At 32.9% G+C, this 26302-nt stretch overlaps 1 protein-coding gene across 3 annotated transcripts in view; it reads right to left on the reverse strand.

Annotated features, from left to right (window-relative positions):
* Xrcc4 (X-ray repair cross complementing 4) overlaps positions 1-26302 on the reverse strand; it is a 269838-nt gene that overhangs the window by 116419 nt on the left and 127117 nt on the right. For 2 of the 3 annotated variants that reach the window (XM_071612442.1, XM_027927925.3), the window contains exon 7: positions 2870-3017. In XM_071612442.1, the coding sequence (XP_071468543.1) occupies positions 2870-3017 (148 nt within the window). Of the gene's footprint in view, positions 1-1851; positions 2013-2869; positions 3018-26302 lie in introns of those variants that run through there. The other variant, XM_071612441.1, reaches the window with a different exon arrangement.

Genomic DNA, 26302 nt, shown 5'->3' on the forward strand with positions numbered 1-26302 from the left:
CGGTCTGAGTAATTATCTTTTTATTCAACCACATCTGCATTTGCCTGGGAAGCTATAAATAGATTACATTCACCTAAATTATATAAATTGTTGATAAGTTGTAAGAGAATAAAAAGTACTTAAGAATGCAATATTATAAGAAGTAGTATTAAAAACATAAAATAAAGGCTTCTAAGGGTTTGTTTGTTTGTTTTTAAGAGCAAAGGGTATGTTTTTATTTTATAAAAGTTTCTTCTTTTTTCTGGTAAAATGAATTGGGAGAGAAGAGCTAGTACAATTTAAGAGTCATAAAATTTCAGTCTGCTATATTTAAAATGTGATTTAAAAATCCGAGATATATTATATAAAATAAGAAAAATATATGTAATTTTTTTTTTTACACTTGGGCAAAGGAAGAGGAATTATGAAGCAGGATATCACCATTCGATGTCTAATTGATACAGGTTAAACTAAATTTTTTTTAATCTTCAAAATTCTCTCTGGTATCTAGTAATGTTTCTTATTTTTAATTAGTGGTAGTCTTGCCAACAGGTCGTACAATAATATATTTATCAAGCAATTCAAAAAAGCTTATATAGTTTATCTCAACTTTTAAAATAGTGAAAGCACACAAAATAAACACTGAGATGATCATTTGAAAGTGGAAAAGAGAAGAAACATAATTTAATCATTAGATTGTTTGTGGAAACAAACACATTGCCTTCATCAAAAAGCTAAAAATATTTTGTCATGATTCAGAGTTAAATTGCTTTCATTCTTCTATCATGCATGTAATATACTTTTAAAATGTCAGTAGCCTCAAAATTTTACCTTTAATTCACACATACAGTGAAAAGTCCTAAGATGTAGTATCCAACATGAAATGAACATATTTCTTTCTTAACACACACCCTGAAATTTTTACCAGAGGAAGAAAAATAGATCAAAAGCTGCATGAGGACACAGTCCTGTGTCTGTTTTACACTCCCCTGAATCCTCCGCATTTCACTATTCTGGCACATAACCAATACTCATGACTTACCATTTGCCTAATAAAGGGCAGAATTTTCTGAATATTTCAAACTGCTGGTAATTTTATTCTTTTCCATAATAACATATAGGAATAGTTTGGCTATTCTAATGTTTGTAACTTGGAAATAGATTATACTCTGCTTGAAACTCAATGAACTCTCTCAAGGGGTTAAAAGCTGAGGTTTTAAATTTAGATGATAACCACAAACCAGCAAGAGTTCAATGTACACTGAGCTTTTGCATGCATATTTTCTACACATAAATAAGCTATACATAATAGACCCAGTTTATTTTCAGGTGACATATTTTAAGTACAAGTAGATCAGGCCAATTGTGGACAGAATAAACTCAAGGAAAAATAGACAAAATAATCTTACTGTTACATATAAAACATTTATTTTATTCTAAAAAACTTAAACTTTCTCCTATCAGTTTGCCACTTTCCCAAGACATGCAATGAAACTTAGCCTTACATTTTTACTGTCAATAACAGAATTGTGAAGCATTTGATCTCAGATGAAATTGGATTTTTTTTTTGTGTATGTTTTTTTGTTGTTGTTTTTGGTATGCCTGGGTCTAGTTGATACTAGGCAAGTATACTACCATTGGCCACATCCTCAGCCCCTACTTTTGCTCTCAGAATACTTGTAAAAACACTTGTGAAAACACTTGAGCGCCTCAAGAGTTTTGTGTCTACATTTTGTTTCTGTGAATTATTTCTGCATATTCAAAATTAAAACTAAAAATATTCATCAATTCATTCAACAACATGAAACATGCATCATGTGATAACACTAATACCATTCTTTATGAAATATCATATATTTTACAAGCAAAAAATCTTATTATTGCATTGTTTTATTCTTTTGCATGACTAGCATGATTAAAAACATTTAGATTTTCATTAGCGTCTGCATTCAATCAGCTGTGGCATGTTATTTTACTGAAGGATATGAAGAAAATCTAGCTGCATAGAGGTATGGAGTTGAAGAAGGGAAGACCTTGTAGAACAAACAAAGGGCGTCATAAGCCTCATGGATCCTCATTCCACACTTTAAAAATCATTAGACTATAATAATATCATCTGCCATGGTTATTATGTCTTAACTATATGCTAAATTAATGAAAACCTAGACAAAAATAAATTCTGATAGCAAACATGTATACATACATATAAATATATATATATATATATAGCCAAACACATACACACACACACACACACACACACACACACACACACACACATCTCCAAATTATCTGCACATTCACTTTGGATTCAACTGATAATGTTATTATAAATACTTGTTGTTTTGTTGTAACAAAATGTTTATTATTCTAACTTTTCTACTCATTACAAGTAAATTAGAATGCAGATTGATGGAAGGCAGACTAAAGATTGAAACACAGTAAAATTAAAATATATAATGCTAAAATTTAATAGAAATAAACAGATGATTAGGAAAATGACATCTTACTTGAAAAAAATACCAAGCATAACCAAGTGGCTAATTTGAATACATGTATGGGTCTCCTTTAAGCAGTAAATTAGATTAAAACACTTCACTAAACACAAGATGGAGTCTAATATTTTTAGTATCCTACATGACATTTCTAATTAATCTGTAAAAACCACAAGAAAAAATTTTCTTATATTTATGGCATGTCTGCTTTAAATATTAATAGGAATTAACCAAATGCCAAAGAAAATGTACTGATTCAGATATTCTATAATTTCTAAAATCATAATTTTTGTTCTTAAAAATAAGTAAATTCAGAAATAAAAATGTTTTTTAGATTATATAATAGATTTTAAAAAATCTCATCTCACCATTTGGCAAAGAATAAAATGACTTACTTTTCTTTCTCTTGAAGTTGAAGCTCCTGAGGAGTCATTTTAGGTTCAGTCCCAAGATTTTTTTGCATTAGCTGCCTCCTCTTTCTACTTGGTGCAATATCAGTGACATCAGGACTTGAAATAATGGAGTCATCTTTACTTAAAGTGGCTAAAATAAAATAAAAAATGTAACCCAACTAAATTATGCATATAATATAAGTAAAATATCAACTTGCTGCTTTAGCATTGAAATAAGGTGGAACAATTAAAATACAGAAAAACTATTTTCTCGAAACTATTCTCCTATACCTTCATGCAGATTTGTTGAAGTGAGCCAGTTAAAATGGTTTGTAATACTTTTTACCAACATAAAATATTAGATATACTGTACAGTGGATTAATTTGATCAGAATAGTTTTGCCCATCATAGGAAGAAATTTCCCAAACACATTATTAGCACAGTTTACTACGTTGGTGTTGGAACTGGTTGGAGGTACTGTAGTCAACTGTAAAAGGTATTTTGGGTGAAGGGCAAAAAACCCAAACTGTTATAGGGATTATTTGAATCAATTTGACATTAAACAGTAATTATTAGCAAGTACAGGAACTTCTCTTTGTAACTCAGAGATAATTTCATAGTCTTTTGAGCCAAATGTGGAAATAAGAACAAGAAAGCTATAAAAAGTATTAAAAGATATCTCTAATATGGCTAAGTCATTAAATTACTCCTCAGAGTATTTGGTGCATGTGAAACAGAAGCAAGAATAGAAACATGTTTGATTTATGTTCCCTTATTCTCTATTAACAATAAGAGGAGTTTAGAATTTTCATTCATCCATGCAATACACAGTATATTCTGCTAGGATACATGCTTCTATAAATTTGAAGAGGTGCTTTGCTCTTCGTAAACACAGCAATGATGTCAATATAATCTGAACTTTAGGATATTCTGTCGGTTCATACAATATTTTTTTAGCATAGTAATATTTAAAAGTGATTAGGGACAAGCTTTCCTTCTAAATAAGGAGAGAGTGTCTTAACCATGTAAAAATGCTTAAATGGGAGGAGATAGAAAGATAACAATTCTGTATAAGTCAATTCCTTTAGCACAAATAAAGGCTGGTTTAATAAACTAAATGAGACAAGAACTTCACACTTTTTAAAAGTATACTTCTTTGCTAAGTGGTGATCAGAGCTGAAATAGTTATGAAAACATTTCTCCCTATATCTTGGATATTTAATTTTGATGGAATTATTAGGATCAAATGCATGCAATAACTCACATCTTCTCCCTTTGAGAGGAAGAGTGATGCAAAGGGTCGCTGACTATGATTCTGAATGTAATTTTTGTTGGAGATTTATTGGAGTTAGGATTTTTATTAGACTTTTAATGGGAGGCCTAACAATAATGACAAAACTGCCTAATTTGGGGGCTTTGGGCTCAAACTTTAATATTTCTCCCATAAACTCCATTACTTTTTTTGTAGTTGTAGATGGACAGTGTGCCTATATTTTATTTATTTTTGTGTAGTGCTAAGATCAACCCAGTGCTTCATAAGTGCTAGGCAAATGCTCTGCCACTGAGCAAAAGCTTCAGCCCTAACTTCCTTATTTTTAGTGTGCAGTTTTACAGAAAAAGTGGTTTTCAGGTATATGTGTGTGTGTGTGTGTGTATTGTGTGTGTGTGTTTGTGTATATATATATATTTATATTTATATTATTCTAGCAGAAAAGCCTGCATGTTGCCTTCTCACTCTATGGAATTCACACTTGATCTCTCTGAAATTGCTTACACATTGTTGCTCAATCTCTTGAAATTCTTCCCTTGATTCCATTTTTTTTTCTCTTAATAATAACTATTATTTTTGAGAAATTATATGCTGGACATTTTTCTATGGGTTTTGCACGTGTTATTTTATTAATCCTTAAATGACCTTTTGAAGCATTTACTATTACAGTCTTTATTTTACTTATGGGAAATCTGGGCTTCAAAGAGGTTAAGTGACTTGTCCAAATAACACAGCCTTTGTTCTTAACATAAACTTAACAATTAAAAAATTATTTTTAATCATGGGTAAAATATTATTTGATAAAATATTAACTGAATATCCATCAAAGTATATTTTACTTTCCAAGGCTATTTTAAGTTTTTAGGACAAATGACTTCCTCTAGATATGTTGTACATTAATTTGTTAACTTGTAAAAATTGTACTGAGAGTAGAAAAGGTAAATTTAAAAAAAGGAGTTTGGATTTTGGTTTTTTGTTTTGTTTGACACATTCAAGCTGAATGATTTCCTAAATTTTATTAAGCTGAGAAATGAGTAATTATAATACAACTATATAGTCCATGAGGAAAAAGAAAACTACCAAAAGTGTTGAAGGTAGAGGATATTGCAATCGTACATAGGCTTGTAAAATGGAGAGATTATAGCTGATGTCATTCCTCAATCTAGGAAGATAGAATATTGTTTTAATTACAATTTAAAGTAAACCTTTTTAAAAAATAGTCACCAAAAAATTTTTGTCATTCATTTCAAAACTCCAAATGAAGCCTTACAAATTGGCAACCAAAATGGATATTTTATGTGTGAAATGGCCACACCATTTGTTATAATTGCAATTTACTTTAAAATACAATGTGACTAATGTGCATTAGTTAGGGTGAGCTATAACCCAGTTGTTTCTAGCTCTAATCAGGAAGGCACAGACCATAAATTTGACAGAACAAAAAATTCGTATTCCTGAGAGTATTATCATAGGTATTTTGCTATTCACATTTCAATCAACAACTGATGATTTACTGCTTGTTCTAATGAATGAAAAAATATGTGTACCTACTAAAATCAAGGCATATAAATTATATTAATAAATGTTACATATAGCCATTCATGAGCAAAATTAGAGATACTCATGATGCACAGATTGGCTAAAATACTTTAGAGATACTCTCTACCATTTTATGAATGAGGACTAGAAATCCCATGAGGCCTATTTATTTTTAGAGATGATTTCTTATGCTACATTTTGAAGTGACTCTGTGACAAGGCAACTGCATTATCAGAATAAGGACTGTCATTCCTATTACAGGAAATGTTATACGTGCCAAAAGGGAAACCTCTTACAAGAGGTGGTGACTAGGAAACTTTAAAGGACACCAAGCTTGGAATTTATTCAAGCTTTTGAGGCAGAAATTATTTTGTGCTTATTTACTAGTAAATATTTTTACTAACTACTTACTATTTTTACTCACTAGTTAATGGTTTTATGTGTGACAAAATTTAATCTGAAAATATATTACTATAATTATTATTAGTAGTATTACCTTGTAGCCAAATTATAAAGTATCTAATATTCTCACACTTTAAACTTCTTGGTGACTATCATTATTTAACACAAAGAAGCTGAACTTGTGTATGACCAAATATTTCTGGCCAGTTCACCCAAACATTATGATTCATTTCTCTTGACAATTACAGTGGCGCCTTTCTATAAAATTGGCAGGAGGAGAAAAGGCAGCTGTATAAGCTTAGTTACTATTTAAACAGAATATATCTTCTTTGGTTTGTGTTTGCACCATGGGAAACTGTGTTCCCTTCAGTTTTTCAGGCACATATAGTAGCCAACTGTATTGTAGTAAATTCTCCTACTTTAAATATTCCCTTAAAATACCCATCTACCTTTAATGTCTGGCAAAATACTTTGGCCTATCCTCCCCTCTCTACCCAGCAATGCCAGAAACCAAGAAAAAGAGGCACTACTCCAATATCTGGAACCTAAATATTAAAAGATTCATTTAAAGAAAGCATTTCTCCAATTTCAAACCATCTTGCCTCTCTCCTCTAGCTATGATAATGTTCGGTCCTCTCATTCCCTTTGATCTTGACACTGGATACTACATTTCTATTCTGAACACTGGATCCCTTAAACTACAGCTGTGAGTCTCCAATCAAACCTGTGGTGAAACCACAGAAGGTACAGAATTATATTGATAAGAAGTTAAATACAGGGACCTTCCAAAATGTCTATACCATTCATTGGCCAACTTACAGTTGGCCCTCTGCTCACTTGGGTTCTGCATCCATAGATTCAACCAATCACATAGAGATATTTATGGGGGTCCTGAGACCAGTACCACTAGATACAGAGGCATGACTGTTTTTTTTTTAACTTTAACAATTCAAGTTTTCATTTTAAAGTCATAATATCACATTTTAAATAAAAAGCATCAATTCATATTGTTTATTATTTATACATACTTGTTTTAGAAGTAAGGAATAATTTGAATAGAATTGTAATGTTTAAGAACAATAAGGAAAGTATGGCCAGGATACAGTGGTGTTTAGGAGAGAAAGATGTAGGAAATGAGATGATATATAGGTAAAAACATTAGGGAAGACGTGGCGAGAAAAGTAGACAGAGATATTAAATAAATTTGTAAACTTTTAAATTCAGGCAGAAGAATCTGAATTTGGGATTGACCAGGGAGGTGTTCTGCTATGATTCCACTACCAGAATTCTGAGTTTTCAATATTATCATTAGTTTCTTTGTCATAACAATGTGCCTTTCACCATTTCCAGATTTTTTTTAAGAAAACAAAAGAAAAAGAAAAACTATTGCTAATTCACCTACCCCAGTTAAAATGGTGATTGGCATAGCTATGGGATGAAGTTCAAGTTTTCATTAGGTTCACTGCATCTAAAAAATGGGGAATCTTTACACAAGCCCTGCTATTGTGGAAGGTGGCTCCACAAAAAGCCACACTTCTTCTCATCTGACAGAAGAACTACAGGATGTTGGCAGCAACAGATCAGACATGAGAAGAGTGTTGGCTTCCCTGGGTATTCTGAATGTTGAAATAAAATGATACCCTTGGCTAATCTGCCAGGAATTTGGATAAATCCCATGAGTTAAACTACCTTGAGTTAAACTTCAGTCTGACCAATGATGAACTCTTAGATCTTCATATTTTTCAAAATTATTTTCCACCTTTATAATTTGTTTTATCAGGTTCCCATTCTATCACATTTATGGAATTTTTCTCTTCATGTTATGTGTATCTTGACACACAGAAAGAGTCTAAAGTACCCAAACAGAAATGGTCACCTCTCCTCCCTTTCCCAGACTCCACACATCTCCACCTTACCACCATATATACATGCTTATGTAGATATCTATCTATGTCCTAAAGCATGTTATTAATGGCAATGGCAATGAAGTTGTTAGACTCAATTATAGAACAAAGCAGGCTCTGATCTTGGGTCCCTTAAATGTGTGCTATTTGCAAATGCCATGACCAAATAACAAGAACAACAAAAATCAGTGGTTCCCTACTGTCTATAACATAAAGTCCCATGATCCTAGCTCTGTGTTCAAATCCCTTCACAATGTGACCCTTACTTGCTTTTGTGACATCTCCTCCCTGAAATACTCTGTAACTATTCCAAGGGCTTCAGAGCTCCTACATTTCCATTATTGTTTCTTACTTTCCCTGTTTTCAATATCCTTCACTCCTGTACTGATCCATGTTTGTGCAGTCATCTAGCATAGCCCAACTCATTTTAGTCATTCCTAGTAGTTAACAATCGAAAGGAATATCCGTCTTTTCACTAGGATTTACAGTTTATTTTGTTATTTTTATTTTTATTTTTTGTGGTACTAGGACTTGAACCCAGGGGTACTCTACCACTGAGCTATATACCAAATCCTTTTTATTTTGAAACAGTTATATTGCTGAGGATCTGGTGTCAAACTGGTGATCCTCCTGCCTAAGCTTCCCAAGTCATTGAGATTACAAGCAAGAACCAGGATTCCTGGTAGTACTTACAGTTTTAATCACTCATTTTACACCTACTATCTTGTATTTGTTTTTGTCTTTTTGCATTTATTTTGTTTCTCCAATTAGAGTATGAAAACTCAACAAGTGAGAGTCCACATCTTAAACTTTGTTACATTACTAACATATAACCCAACAGTTATATACATGAGAAACATGAAGACTGGAACTCTTATTTTCAAGAGTTATTTCTTTATTTTTTCCATGAAAACTTACTTATGTATGAATGTCCAGATGAGATAAAGGGGAAAGTAGATTGATAATACATGGGTATGTGTCTTCAGAATTTACTTTGGGCACATTACAGAATCTCAGTGGAGATGTTGCATACTAACCATGATTTTGGAGATGATGAAGTAAATAAACTGCTTATAAAACATCTTATACATTTGAAAATTGTTTTATAAAGAAAAAAGCATCAGACATATTTTATGTCACAATTACAATATTATTAACAAAATATGTGAGTCTTTACAACAGACCAAAATGAGATTCATTTTGATGAATTCGAAGAACTTTACTACTATCTTTTAGATCTTTACACAAATACAAAAAGAAAAACAGAGCATTATAATTAGCTATTTTCTAAATTCAAAATAATTCGGTAATTACAGAATCACCATCCATTACGAATACAGAATCCTTTGACTGCTATCACTTTTTGGGGCTGCTTTAATCATTTCAAAAGTTTTTATTAAGTCTTTACAATCAGAAAGTCATTGTGTTTTATTTCAAAAGATTTACAATTTTAAGGGAAAAAAACAAACAAAATCTAAACTTTAGAACATATTCCTTGGTAAATCAGAAACTTCAAAAAACATATTTCTATCCACAGAGAAAACAAACAACCAATACCACAGGCTACTAGTTTGTCTCTGTATTATGTCTTCCTGACAAGAATACAGATAACCAGGAAAAGGAGCTGAGATAAGGCCAATTGTGCCATACTTCAAAAAGCAGTTCTGAAGTAACCTATCTGGAGGTAATAAATTTCTTATCTGACCAAACAGGCAAACATTATTTTCCCTCACTATTAAAAATTTGTAACCAGTTGTTATCCAGTTTTCACAATCTAATTTGAATATCTGATGACCATCTTCCACAAAAGGTCAACAGTCTAACCTATTAATCAACAACCATCAAATGAAGTGATAATTAACATACCACTAAACACATAAAAGTGTGTCAGTGTGTGGATCCATGTACACACTTTTCCAATAGTCTGGCTTCTCTCTCAGCCAGCACAGCTGGAGGTTAGGTTTAACAAATACCTACTAAAATTGGGGTAACCTATGAGTTCATCTTGGGTAATGCGATATTTTAATCTCAAAGGCAGGATGGGGCACTAAAGATAAATTACAAACTTCAGAAGTATCCACAGCACAAAGAAGGCTGATTGATTATATTAAGTGTGTTCCTCATCTATAAAACAATCTAGTGTTTTATTCATCCAATCATAAGTTGTAAGTGAACCTTTATTTTACTTATTTATATGTGGTTCTGAGAATCAAATCCAGTGCCTCACACATACTGGGCAAGTGCTCTACCACTGAGCTACAACCCAAGACCCTAATGTTTACTTTTGAAAATATAATCTTAAAATTATACAGCAGACTCAAAAGGTTATACCAAGAAACTTCTAGAGCTAGTAAATGAATTCAGCAAAGTGGCAGGATATAAAATCAACACTCATAAATCAAAGGCATTCCTGTATATCAGTGACAAATCCTCTGAAATGGAAATGAGGACAACCATGCCATTCACAAAATCCTCAAAAAAAAAAAAAAAAAATACTTGGGAATCAACCTAACAAAAGAGGTGAAAGACCTATACAATGAAAACTACAGAACCCTAAAGAGAGAAATAGAAGAAGACCTTAGAAGATGGAAATATATACCCTGTTCATGGATAGGCAGAAGTAACATCATTAAAATGGTGATATTATCAAAAGTACTCTATAGGTTTAATGCAATGCCAATCAAAATCCCAACAGCATTTATCGCAGAAATAGAAAAAGCAATCATGAAATTCATCTGAAAAAACAAAAGACCCAGAATAGCAAAAGCAATTCTAAGCAGGAAGAGTGAAACAGGCGATATAGCGATACCAGACTTTATACTACAGAGTAATAGTAACAAAAACAGCATGGTACTGGTACCAAAACAGGCAGGTAGACCAATGGTACAGAATAGAGGACACAGAGACCAATCCACAAAATTACAACTACCTTATATAAGACAAAGGTGCTAAAAGCATGCAATGGAGAAAGGATAGCATCTTCAACAAATGGTACTGGGAAAACTGGAAATCCATATGCAACAAAATGAAACTGAATCCCTTTCTCTCGCCATGCACAAAAGTTAACTCAAAATGGATCAAGGAGCTAGGGATCAAACCAGAAACTCTGTGTCTGATAGAAGAAAAAGTTGGCTCTAATCTTCATCTCCTGGAGTTGGGCTCCAAATTCCTTAATAGGACACCTATAGCACAAGAGTTAAAATCAAGAATCAACAAATGGGACATACTCAAACTAAAAAGTTTTTTCTCAGCAAGAGAAACAATAAGAGAGGTAAATAGGGAGCCTACATCCTGGGAACAAATTTTTACCCCTAACACTTCAGATAGAGCCCTAATATCCAAAGTATACGAAGAACTCAAAAAATTAAACAATAAGAAAACAAATAACCCAATCAACAAATGGGCCAACAACCTGAAAAGACACTTTTCAGAGGAGGATATACAATCAATCAACAAGTACATGGAAAAATGCTCACCATCTCTAGCAATCAGAGAAATGCAAATTAAAACCACTCTAAGATACCATCTCACTCCAGTAAGAATGGCAGCCATTATGAAGTCAAACAACAACAAGTGCTGGTGAGGATGTGGGGAAAATCGTACACTTGTACATTGCTGGTGGGACTGCAAATTGGTGCGGCCAATTTGGAAAGCAGTATGGAGATTCCTGGGAAAGCTGGGAATGGAACCACCATTTGACCCAGCTATTCCCCTTCTTGGACTATTCCCCAAAGACCTAAAAAGAGCATACTATAGGGATACAGCTATATCAATGTTCATAGCAGCACAATTCACAATAGCTAGACTGTGGAACCAACCTAGATGCCCCTCAATAGATGAATAGATAAAAAAATTAGGCATTTATACACAAAGGAATATTACTCAGCTCTAAAAAAATAACAAAATCATGGCATTTGCAGGGAAGTGGATGGCATTAGAGCAGATTATGCTAAGTGAAGTTAGCCAATCCCTAAAAAAACAAATGCCAAATGTCTTCTTTGATATAAGGAGGGCGACTCAAAACAGAGCAGGGAGGAAGAGCATGAGAAGAAGATTACCATTAAGCAGGGATGAGAGGTGGGAGGGAATGAGAGAGAGAAGGGGAATTGCATGGAAGATGGAAGGAGACCCTCATTGTTATAAAAAATTACATATAAGAGGATGTGAGGGGAAAGGGGAAAAAAAGAGAGAAATGAATTACAGTAGATGGGGTAGAGAGAGATGATGGGAGGGAAGGGGTAGGGAGGGGGGATAGGAAGGGGATAGGAAAGGAAGCAGAATACAACAGATACTAGTATGGCAGTATGTATAAACGTGGATGTGTAACCAATGTGATCCTGCAACCTGTACACGTGGTAAAAATGGGAGTTCATAACCCACTTGAATCAAATGTATGAAATATGATATGCAAGATCATTGTGATGTTTTGAGCAACCAATAAAATAAATTATACTACGAAAGGATTTCAGTTTTTTAAACCTTCCAGATTCATTCATTTCTTCTCTCATTTAACAAATATTTATTGAATGTTTTCTGGTACAGTCATGTTTGAGAAGACATTCAAAAATTTTATAAATTAAGTAGGAGAGAAGAATGGAACTATTTGGAAAAAACACATAAACCACAGAATAATAAATGAATGGATTTAAAAGTTTTAAGACACAGTTTTCCAACCTTTCACTATATTTTCTAACTTAACCTGTGAAGATTCAACTTTTCTTTTCTGTTGTTAAAGACCTACTCATATCCTGATATTTTTTATATTTTTATTCTCATATACATACTTGTTTTGAAAGCATAACAATTATTATCAGATGGCTCTGATATAGATTTTCTAAGAGAAAATTAAAAGGCTAGCTTACTCTAAGCAAGCTAATTTAAGTACAGACTGGGATTTAAAATTAGGTTTTGAGCATGCTCAAATAGCAAATCTGAATTGAAATCGTTCAGTCACTTTTTGGAAAGCAGAGTCCTCGTGGATAGTTTTTTAACATCCTTAATAGATTTCATCACATTTGTAATAATTTATCTAATATTGATTAGCCCAATGAAAGTAGAGCTGAGTTTATTCTAGTCACTGTTAGTATTAGCACAATGTGTAATACATTGTAATTCCTCTATAAACATAAATTGATTGACTGCTATAAATTCTCAAATACTAGTGGAGTTAACAATAAATAACTTCATAAACTGGGTATGATGGTGCATGCCTGTAATCCCAGATACCCAGAAGGCTGAGGCAGAAGGATCAAAGTTTGAGGCTAGTCTGAGTAGCTTAGCCTCTTAATTCAATCCACAGTACCAGAGGGGGTGGGGAAGTGTCTATGTGAAATACTACACTATTGATTACTGTTGTCAATCCAGTTAACACTAAGAAAAGAAATATATTACTAGGGAAAAGCAGTTTATGAAACAGCAACACTATACCTTCGATTAATATCGTTTTGCAGTTAAAAATAAGTTATCTCGGAAAGCACATTAAATGGCTAATAAGTTTTCAGAAAATAAAACTACAGTTTCTCAGCTTTCAATAAAGACCTATATTGTGAAATGTTAGCTAACATAAAGCTTTCACTATTGGTTATGAGTCAGTATGAACATTTGTCCACTTAAAAACATTTGTTAATGTTTTGTTCATAGAGAGTTTTGAAATTTCCATTGTTTTTTATTTTGGTCAACTTTTAATAATACCTATACTTTTTAGAAATCTTAGAAATCTTTCATTTCACTAAAATGAAAACATTGGACAAAAATAAAGCATAAGACTTTTTAAAAAAATGTAGTATAGAAAACCTCTTTTCAAATAATATATTACAGCATTTTATCTATAGAGACTCTAGGTTAACTATTTAGAACCAGGACAAGATCATTAGCTTGAACAGTGAGTTAAAATCATAATCTGATAAAAGTGTCAAAAGTAAAGACAACATGAACCATGTAGATGAAAATCAGTAATATGGGCCAGAAAAGCACTCCAATCATTAACAGGAGTAGGAAGAAGGACTTGACTGAGTTCATGTTAATGTCAGGGAATTTTAGATTAATTTTGATACATTAAGGAAAAAACACTCCATTTGTACTTTAAACTCCTTTGTAGTAAGGTTAATGCCTTTGTAATATAAATTTGGCAATGGTTCTTGAAGCATTTCTTGAAAAGTATGGAATGATTTTCAAAAAGAAGGAGGAATAAGATAGACACAATTACCCTAGTTACATGAATACGAATAGTGTGAGTCCACTTCATGCACAACCAGAGAAGTGAAAAATTCTGCTCTATTTGTGTACAAAGAATCAAAGAGCTTTCTACTGTCATGTATAACTGATTAGAACAAATAAATAAAGCAAAAAGCAGGAGTCTGGGGTGAGAACTCAATGGTAGAGTGTTTGCTTAGCCTGTGTGAGGTACTGGGTTCAGTTCTCAGTACTGCATATAAATGAATAAATAAAAAAGAAAGGTCCATCAACAACTGAAAAAATATTTTTTAAAAAGGAGATCACCATTTGTGTTGCTAGATATGTCAAAGTAGCTTTCAAACCAAATATGATTAAAGGAATAATTTTACTTAGAATAAGAAAATGTCTCTACCACTGGTAAACTAAATAACTAATATAATGTTTATAGCAGAGTTAATAAAATATGTTAAAAGCATCTCAAACTTGGTTCAGTTAATCACTCCTCATGGCTATAGGTACGTCACATAATAATTCTATGAAAAATCGGTTTTTTTTAATCTATAAAATTAAGTGTGAAGTTAGACCAAATAGTTATTTCTGGTATAAAAAATGTCTTGATTCTATAACTTAGCTTAAAATGCTTTAAAATAAGTTGTTTAATTTTTTTAGATAAACTAAATGCACATTAAGACCATCCTGAAACACTTTTAAGTTTGTGTTAGGTGAAACATCTTGACCAAAAATAGAAACTTTTCTAGCATCAGTATGTTGTCAATATAGGATACTACTTAATATTATAAATTAACTTTTTAGTTTTCAAGAAAAAAAATCCCTTCTACTTCTTTTGCTGTTGTTTTGCTCTTCTTTTTCTAGGATTTTGAGATGAAGTATGAGATCATTTATTTGTTGGTTTTTTCTTTTTTTAAGGAATGAACTCCAAGCAATGAATTTTCCTCTTAGAACTGCTTTCAATGTGTCCCATAGATTCCGATATGTTGTGTCTGTGTTTTCATTAATCTCTAAGAATTTTTTAATTTCCTCCTTGATGTCTTCTATAACCCATTGATCATTCAGTAACCTATTGTTCATTCTCCAAGTGATGTATTCTTTTTCCTTCCTTCTTTTATCGTTGATTTTCAGTTCCATTCCATTATGATCAGATAGGATGCATGGTATTATCTCTACTCCTTTGTATTGTCTAAGAGTTTCCCTGTGACATAATATATGATCTATTTTTGAGAAGGATCCATGTGCTGCTGAGAAAAAAGTGTAACTGCTTGATGTTGGGTGGTATATTCTATATATGTCAATAAAGTCTAGGTTATTAATTGTGTTATTCTCGAAACACTGGCCAGAGCAATTAGACAGACGAAAGAAATTAAAGGCATCAAAATAGGAAAAGAAGAACTTAAATTATCACTATTTGCAGATGACATGATTCTATACCTAGCAGACCCAAAAGGGTCTACAAAGAAACTATTAGAGCTAATAAATGAATTCAGCAAAGTGGCAGGATATAAAATCAACACGCATAAATCAAAGGCATTCCTGTATATCAGCGACAAATCCTCTGAAATGGAAATGAGGACAACCACTCCATTCACAATATCTTCAAAAAAAATAAAATACTTGGGAATCAACCTAACAAAAGAGGTGAAAGACTTATACAATGAAAACTACAGAACCCTAAAGAGAGAAATAGAAGAAGATCTTAGAAGATGGAAAAATATACCCTGTTCATGGATAGGCAGAACTAACATCATCAAAATGGCGATATTACCAAAAGTTCTCTATAGGTTTAATGCAATGCCAATCAAAATCCCAACGGCATTTCTTGTAGAAATAGAGAAAGCAATCATGAAATTCATATGGAAAAATAAAAGACCCAGAATAGCAAAAACAATGCTAAGCAGGAAGTGTGAATCAGGCGGTATAGCGATACCAGACTTCAAACTATATTACAGAGCAATAATAACAAAAACAGCATGGTACTGGTACCAAAACAGGCGGGTGGACCAATGGTACAGAATAGAGGACACAGAAACCAATCCACAAAACTACAACTATCTTATATTTGATAAAGGGTCTAAAAGCATGCAATGGAGGAAGGATAGCATCTTCAACAAATGGTGCTGGGAAAACTGGAAATCCATATGCAACAAAATGAAACTGAATCCCTTTCTCTCGCCATGCACAAAAGTGAATTCAAAATGGATCAAGGAGCTTGATATCAAATCAGAGACACGCCGTCTGATAGAAGAAAAAGTTGGCTACGATCTACATACTGTGGGGTCGGGCTCCAAATTCCTCAATAGGACACCCATAGCACAAAAGTTAATAACTAGAATCAACAAATGGGACTTACTCAAACTAAAAAGTTTTTTCTCAGCAAAAGATACAATAAGAGAGGTAAATAGAGAGCCTACATCCTGGGAACAAATCTTTACTCCTCACACTTCAGATAGAGCCCTAATATCCAGAGTATACAAAGAACTCAAAAAATTAGACAATAAGAGAACAAACAACCCAATCAACAAATGGGCCAAGGACCTGAACAGACACTTCTCAGAGGAGGACATACAATCAATCAACAAGTACATGAAAAAATGCTCACCATCTCTAGCAGTCAGAGAAATGCAAATCAAAACCACCCTAAGATACCATCTCACTCCAGTTAGATTGGCAGCCATTATGAAGTCAAACAACAACAAGTGCTGGCGAGGATGTGGGGAAAAGGGTACACTTGTACATTGCTGGTGGGACTGCAAATTGGTGCAGCCAGTTTGGAAAGCAGTATGGAGATTTCTTGGAAAGCTGGGAATGTAGCCACCATTTGACCCAGCTATTCCCCTTCTTGGTCTATTCCCTAAAGACCTAAATAGAGCATGCTACAGGGACACTGCTACATCGATGTTCATAGCAGCACAATTCACAATAGCTAGACTGTGGAACCAACCTAGATGCCCTTCAATGGATGAATGGATAAAAAAAATGTGGCATTTATACACAATGGAGTATTACTCTGCATTAAAAAATGACAAAATCATAGAATTTACAGGGAAATGGATGGCATTAGAGCAGATTATGCTAAGTGAAGCTAGCCAATCCCTAAAAAACAAATGCCAAATGTCTTCTTTGATATAAGGAGAGTAACTAAGAACAGAGTAGGGTCGAAGAGCATGAGAAGAAGATTAACATTAAACAGGGATGAGAGGTGGGAGGGAAAGGGAGAGAGAAGGGAAAATGCATGGAAATGGAAGGAGACCCTCAGAGTTATACAAAAGTACATACAAGAGGAAGTGAGGGGAAGGGGAAAAATAATACAAGGGGGACAAACGAATGTCAGTAGAGGGGGCAGAGAGAGAAGAGGGGAGGGGAGGGGAGGGGAGGGGGGATAGTAGAGGATAGGAAAGGCAGCAGAATACAACAGACACTAGTATGGCAATATGTAAATCAATGGATGTGTAACTGATGTGATTCTGCAATCTGTATATGGGGTAAAAATGGGAGCTCATAACCCACTTGAATCAAATTGTGAAATATGATATATCAAGTACTATGTAATGTTTTGAACAGCCAACAATAAAAAATTAAAAAAAAATAAAATAAAAATAGAAATGCAAAAAAAAAAAAAGCCAAAAAAAAAAAGAAAAAAAATCCCTTATATTTTTTTCAGAAGAGTATTTTTTACATATTAATATATGCACACAATATAACAATATAATTTGGCCAATATCACTCGTCAGCAGTTCCCCCCTCCTTCCCTGGCTTCCACTTTTTGATCCCTTTCCTTAATTGATCTCTCTTTGATTTTCATGAGATTCACCCCATCTTTTTTTCCTCTCTACTTTCTATGAGAAAAAAACATTATAATGAAAATTGACCTTCTTAGATTGACTTATTTCCTGAACATAATTGTCTAAAGTTCCATAGTTCCATCCACTTTCCTACAAATGCTATAATTTCATTTTTCTTTATGACTGAATAAAACTCCATTGTTTGTATATACCATATTTTCTTGATCATTCATCTGTTGATGGACACTTATGCTGTTTCCAACTTTGGATATTGTGGATTGTACTGCTATAAACATGGGTATGCATGTATCACTGTATTATGATGACTCTAATTCTTTGGGATAAATCCCAAGGAGTGGTATAGTTGGGTCATATGGTGGGTCAATGCTTAGCTTTTTGAGGAACCTCCTTTTTTGTTATACATGATTTCCATAGGAGGTGTACTAATTTGAAATCACATCAACAGTTCAAAAGTATTCCTTTTCCTCCAAATCCTTTCTAGCATTTATTATTATTTGTATTCTTGATGACTTTCTTCCATTCTGATACGTGTGAGATGAAATCTAAGTGTAGTTTTGATTTGCCTTTCCCTAATTGCTAATGATGTTGAACATTTTTTCATTTATTTGTGGCCTTTTGTATTTCTTCTCTTGAGAAGTGTCTGTTTATTCATTTGCCCATTTATTATTGGATTATTTGATTTTTTTGGAGTAAAGATTTTTAATTCTTTATATATTTAGATATTAATCTTCTGTCAGAAGAGTAGTTAGCAAAGATTTTTTTTTCTCATTCTGTAGGTTCTCTCTTAACATTCCTAATTGTTTCCTTGCTGTGAAGAAGTTTTTTGTTTTTTTTTTTAATTAGATTCCATCCCATTTATTAACTCTTGGCCTTATTTCCTGAGCTTCAGGAGTCCTGTGAGAAAGTCACTGCCTGTGCCTATAAGCTGGAGTGTTTCTTACATTTTCTTCTAGGAGATCCAAAGTTTCTGCTCTAATTCCAAGGTCTTTGATCCATTTTGAGCTAATTTTTGTGCAAGGTGAGAGATAAGGTCTAGTTTATTCTTCCACCACTTTTTCCAGCAGCATTTGTTAAAAAGGCTTTCTTTTCTCCAATGTATGTTTTTGGCACCTTTGTCAAGGATCAGATGACTGTAGATCTGTGGGTTTGTTTCTGTGCCTTCTATTCTGTTCCACTGGTTTGTCTGTTTTTATGCCAGTACCATGCAGGTGTTTTGTTTTTGTTTTTTAACTATAGCTCAATAGTATAATTTAAAATTGATTATTGCTTTCTTGGCTTAGAATTGCTTTGGCTATTCTGGGACATTTATTAGTCCAGATGAATTTTGAGATTATTTTTTCTAGTTCTGTGAAGAATTTCCTTGGCATTTTGATGGGGATTGCACTGAATCTGAAGATAGTTTTTGGTAAAATGGCCATTTTAACAATATTGGCTCTGTCTATCCATGAAGATTAGAGGTCTTTATCAATTTATTTAAGGAGAGAAATTTGTATATCCTTTTTTCATTGATGTTTAGAATTAGACAAAAGCCGAAGTTATTTTCAGGATCAATTTGACAAGAAGAATAATGTCTACAAAGTTTACTATGGTTTATGCTTTTTAAAAAATATTCATTTCTTAGTTATAGGTGGACCCAATATCTTTATTTTATTTTATGTGGTGCTGAGGATCAAATCCAGTGCTTAACGCATGCTAGGCAAGCGCTCTAACTCTGAGACACAACCCCAGCCCTGGTTTATGCTTTTTTTTAGTATGAGATTTATATTTATAAAGATTGTCTAGCAATCTTCAAAGTACTGTTAACAATCATCACTAGCAATGAGTGAGCTCCTCATTTTGTCTTTGTAATATACCCAGGACAAAGCTTTCAAAATGTCACTCTCCATACAACTTGCCCAGCTCCAAACTGGAAATTTCAAAACTTCATCATACAAATTTAATTGCCATACCTAAAAAAACTTCTTAAATTTGATAATTCTCTACATCCTCAATGGTTCATAATCACTGACCTAGATTATTGCTATAGTTTATATAACCAAAGCAGTTGCCATCACATCTCCCTGAAATATCTAAAAGAATTATTTTTTCATTTTTTAAATTTTAAAATAACATTTCTTTTTAAGTGAAAGAAAATAACTATATATTTATGGGGGTATGGTGTGAGATTTCAATAACTGCATACTTTGTATAATGACCAACTCAAAATATTTTAGATATCTATCAAACATATCATTTCATGTAGTGAGTACATTTAGAATTCTGTCTTCTAGTTATTTTGATTTTTTTATTCATTCTTTTGGTTATACATGTTGACATAATTATACAAATGTGGAATATTTTTCTAAAAATACAACTTCAGTCATCTCAATCCTGTATTCTTTTCCATGGCCTTTAAGACAAACCTAATACTCCCTAAACTATTTTAAAGTATCCTCCTTTCCTGAATCAGTTTACTAGCTTACTTCTACCTCTTATGAACTTTACTCCTCTGATCTTCTGCCCTAAAAAAGTGTTCTACCATCTTCTATAATTCTAACCCATTTTTTTTTGTTTGTTTGTTTTTAAGACAGGGTTTCTATAATTTGCTCAGACTGCCAGACTGGACTGGAACTTGCTGTCCTCCAATCTTATCTATCTCAGCCTCCCAAGTTGTTGGGCTTACAGGTGTGTACCACCATGCTCAATTCTCACCCACCCTGTAGTGTCTCAAGTAATGGTATCACTTCTGTCAAGAAGGCTTCCCCAATTCCAGAACTTGGGTTTGATGTTCCTCCTCTGAGGTCCCACAGCACAATACCTTTAACTGTTCCTATCATTGTAGTATGGAGGAAAGGTGAAGGTCAGTTAAATTTAAGAAAAATAAACTGATTGAGAAAAATATAGACAAAAGTTTAGAAGAACAAGTAAGTGGTCTCTACAATGGGGCTGAATATTATTATAAAATCAGTGCACAAGGCAATCAATCACAATCAAAACTACTTTAAACATTTCTTTTTTTTTTTTTTTTAGTTTTAGATGGACACAATAACCTTATTTTGTTTATTTTTATTTGGCACTGAGGATAGAACCCAGTACCTCACATGTGCAAGGCAAGCACTCTACTCCTGAGCCACAACCCCAGCTCCTCAAAACTATTTTTAAATAAAATTCCTTAAATACCTCATTAAGTAATACATAGTGCTAGGTATATAATAACTCAGTGTGGTATACATGCATAAATATTTAATGATTATAAAATATATAGTTTCATAGAGAAATTACATTCATAAAGGAAAGCATTCAAGACATTCAATGGTATAAACACATTATCAATACAGAAAGATTCCATTTATTAATCCAATATCTTCATTTAAATCTCCTGTTGAAAATATATCAATTTCTCTGATACTTCCCTAGCCAGGCTCCCAATACATTTTTTACTTTTTTCTTTCCTCTGGCTTTTCCAACTGGTATTCACTCCAGTCAGGCTTCATTAAATTTATTTTGTGGACTAACACTTGCTAACTGGGACTGCAGGCAATCAGTATAACTAAAAATTTCACTCTCTTTCCCCATTGTAAAATCCATATTAGAAGCACATGTAATTAAAGAAGGTTAAGATACATATGATGTCAACCTACTATGATTCACCGCTACCTAAGAAGTCTAAATTTCAATTTCCTAAGTATTTTCATCTTGAAACTGGAAGTGGGGGTATCATATCATAGGAGAGTTCATAGAGTTATCCATCTTGCTATTTCTGAAATTCACAAAAATGAACATTTCTAAAAGATGCATTTACCTTAAAGTTTAGTCATAAATGAAAAGGGACAAACTATTACTATGGAGTATTAGTAATTTTTCAGAATTATCATTTTGAATGAAATGCAAAAACTGTTAAGTAAAAACTCCTATATAATAAGTGTGTTCCAATGAAGCAAATACTCCATGAAAGCCAACATTTTTTATATTACTAATGTTTCCACAATAAACTGACATTTAGAAAAATGGTTTATAATGCTGCTTAGTACATATTAGCTACGTAAAAATTACTGCTGGATGAAAATAGCACCAAGAAAAATACTGAAAATTTTACAAATAGAATATAAAAGACAACAAAACTTTTCTAATTAAACACAGACTTTTAAAAAAGCAATAAGTTTGACTTATTTATCTGCAAACATGACTTCTAAAAAGTCTATAATTTTCATCATAAGTCCAACACTAAATTCAAAACCTAACATATTAAACTGCAGACTACGTTTAAAGTGTCCCTGCAGAGAATGTGTTCTAATGTTGTACAAAGAAGTACATTATTTGTAAATAATTGTTACCAGATATCTTAGCCAAGGAACATAGTTACACAGGGGAAGTTATCATAACACAGCTGGGAAAGTACAGGAGAAGAAAAGGTTTGTATATGTGTTTCTGTTCGGATAGCTGCAGATATAGACCTATAGAGAAATGAGGGTGAAAGAAAATGGTAACCTTCAAGAATGACTATTCAACAGATTATAAACCATTTCTTATAGGTCTTTTGATTGTTGCAAAGGGAAGAAGAAAGATAGACTGGAAGTGAGAGAAATCCTAAAAAGGACTATTCAACAGATTATAAACCATTTCTTATAGGTCTTTTGATTGTTGCAAAGGGAAGAAGAAAGATAGACTGGAAGTGAGAGAAATCCTAAAAAGGAGAGGGGGCAAGAGGGAGAAGACAGAGAGGGAGAAAAGATCAAGAGATTTTTGGTGAACCCTTTCTAAAATTAATTTTCACTTCTTCTCTAATCAAATAAAATGATTTTAGTCATCTTTTATATGATTATTTACTCTATCCATAATTGTTCCTTTAGGTAAATAAATATTCCTTTTAACATAAATAAAGTAAGTGGGCATTTTTCTTGGTAATCTAAATAAACACGAACATTTTAAAATCTATAAATTTTTGGCCAAAAAAATACAATCATTCAAACAGTAATTTTTATTTAATTTCTCCTATTTACCCCTACTAATGTGTTATTTCTATGATGACGATAAAATTGTATTCCTATTTTTTCATAACCACATCTTTCTGATTTGTGTTTTATGATAATAAATCACTCTTACTAACTCTAGAAAAGTACACTAAACACAATAGGCCCCCAAATCCATAAGGCCATATAACTCACTTCCTAGATTTCCTTCTCCAAGTCTATAAGGCATCAGATTAATTTCAAAATCTCTTGTTTCAGTAATTATAATAAAGAAAACAGGGCACTCTAATGATTTAAGTCCTGATAGTTTTTGTTTTATTACTTAAACACCTGTTGCTTTTTCCCAACTTATTTTCATTAAATACAGAAGAATGTTGATTTTGTTACCTGAGGACATCAAAAGCTAAGAAAACAAGCTTTCTTAATAGAACCATTCTCAGAACACTTTCTCAGCACAAGTGATTTTAACATGCTGCTCTTTCTCAGGATGGGGTTTTTATAAAGCAGTTTACATTGATGTTTCAAGCTGCTGTAATTTATCTTTGATATGTTGCTAATACACAAGTTTTTTAAACATCTTTAAAACAGTAGATATACTATTATGAAATACATAAATTTATTTTCAGCAAGAGACACCCTTGAAGAAATTGAATTTTAGATAAGATTCATGTTAAAAATACTTTCAATTTCTCAAAAAGAAGTGATTATTTCCTAACACTGGAAAACAGTGTGGGCAATGCTGCACTTCCTGACAGACGGGGTGAGCCCAGGACCATGGCATCTTTCTACCTTGAGGCACTTTCTGAACCTCATCACAAGGAGGTAGACAGAGCTCAAGCAGAGCACAGTAACTTTACTCAACTGATAGAAATTAGCATTTAGTGCCATTAAATTGTTTAGAATTTTCAAGGCAGTGGAGTAAAGAAGAGACAAATGGACAAAACCTGGAACCAAAAAGGGGTTATCATAAGTTGCTAGATGAATACTAAGCTGCACAGACACAGAACAAAACTCTGTTAAAGCCTGGCAGAATAGAGCTTGTTGATGAACCCTGAGCTGCAGTCTGAATAGAGATCCAGTCACATATATATTGAGAGATACAGAACTTCCAACTGGTAGAGTAAAGGACTTCCATGAAAATGCTGAGCACTCAGGTGAGACCCATAAGAGGTCTAGAAACACTGTAAGTACACTTAAAATAGCAGAAGAAAAAGGATCAAGTTGATTTGCCAGTAAATTAACTTTGGTCAAAACAAAACTCAAAAACCTTTAAAGGAAGACAACAAACTCTAGCCTCTCTATAACATAGATATAATAATGTCTGGTATGTTATAAAAAATTTACTAAACATGTGAAATAGAAAAATTTGAACCACAAAGAGGAACAAATCACTACTACTTTGAGTGTATATGAAGAAATGCTATATTTATTATTCTATTACATATGATAATGCATACAATATACAAACTTTGGAAAACAGAAAAATAATATATTTAATTATACCATTTCAATCCCCAAAATATAATAAAAATAAGATTTGCACTAAGACCCGGCTTTATCTGCCACATCTCCACTATTGCTTTCTCTATTCTATTAATTTAGACATTCTCAGTGGCAGGAACATAGCAGGAATGTAAACATGATGGGTCCCCTTTTTATCAACTTCCTGCTTGCAACATGGGAGGCCAGTTAGGTCAACAAATGTAACACAGAGTCCTGTCTTATCCTTCCTTTTTCCACATTAAAATGTACTTCCAATTTTCCAATCTCCTGCTTCCTTGTACTGTTTTCCATAGTCTTTGGGATTAATACTCTTCCTCCAGTCTCTCTTTCGTAGCATTCATTTTCATTAAATTTGACCCATAATCCCTATAAAGGTAACTATACAATAGATAGTCTTTTCCATTGAGAAGAAACTCCTTGTTATAAACTGAATGGTGTTCCCGCCCCCGCCCCCAAATCCTTTTGCTAATGTTCTAAATCCCCAGTGTACCTAAGAATAAGGTTGTATTTGGAAATACAGCCTTTATTAAAAGTGGTAATTATGGCTAATGGAGATGATATAGGTGAACCTTCACCTAATATGACTTGTGTCTTTATCAGAAGAGAAAGAGACACCAGGGATGTGCATGTATAGAGAAGAAAGCATCTATGTACAAATTCTAGGCTCCAGGAATGTAAGAAAATACTTTTTGTTGTTTAAAACATTCAGTCTGTGGTATTTTGTTATGGTAGCCCTAAATAACCAGTAGACTACTGAATATATCTTCATTTCTTCTGGGGATTTTACTCAAACACTTCATCACTATGAAACAAACTTGATGACATCACTAAAAAACAATCTCATCCCTTGAAGTCATACAAGCATATAGGCAGACTTTTTATCAACTACAGCTGCTTGTAGACTACTATTCCAACATTACATATCTATCTTTAAGGATAATAAGTTTTATTTTGAAGAGAAATAATGTATCAGAAAAGAAAGGAAAGAAAAAAAGGGAGGGAAGGCGGGAGACAGAAAGAGAAAGAGAATGAGATAAGTGAGAGGTATATCATTTTGAAAATATCTAAAGCAATGTGGTATAATAGAAATCTGTTTATAAGAGTCAACTCTATATGATACCTGAACTTGAATCCAATTTCTCTGTTTACTGCCTGTGCAATCTTGGGGAAAACAGACTTAACTTCAAAATGGACAATAATAGAATCTCTACTTCCTTAGGGCTGCAGTGAATGCTTGCTAAAGAAATTGACTTTGGATAGGATTATAAGGGAGTAAAGGCAAAGGAAAAGAATACTGGTGATGGAAAGGACAGAGTAGCACATTCCCCCCTGCCATATAATAAATACCCTAAAAATTTGTAAATATATGAAGGCTAAAATGAATAATAATTTTAAAATAAAGGAAGATTTCTTAATTATTTGCTTTAAGACAAATGAGAACTGCATATTTACAATCTCATAAAATTTTATAATCTCTAACTCCTCATGAAGGTGACAAACAGAATGAGCATCAATGAAACAAAACACTGAAAGAGATGAAGAGAGGTGGAAAAATGCCTAGAGTAGAGATTTTCCAACTACAAGTCATAACGAATTAGTAAATTAAAAAATAAATTAGAAGAGATTAGAAGAGTGGTAACTTTGGACATTTTGAAATATAAATTATTTTAGAGACTATCAGAGTACACAAATGAAGTTAAGTAGTGTTTTCTGCAATGTTTGTGTCAGTTTTACAAAAACACTCACATGCCCATACACACATATGTGCACACAATGTGTAGACTCATTGGAAAGGTGAAATATATTTTTACTATGAATTTAAGTAAAAAGTTTAAGAACTTATCTAAAGCATAAGTCATTTTTGAAAGACAGATTC

Source organism: Marmota flaviventris, chromosome 5 (assembly GCF_047511675.1).
Source record: "Marmota flaviventris isolate mMarFla1 chromosome 5, mMarFla1.hap1, whole genome shotgun sequence".
Lineage (NCBI taxonomy): Eukaryota > Metazoa > Chordata > Mammalia > Rodentia > Sciuridae > Marmota > Marmota flaviventris.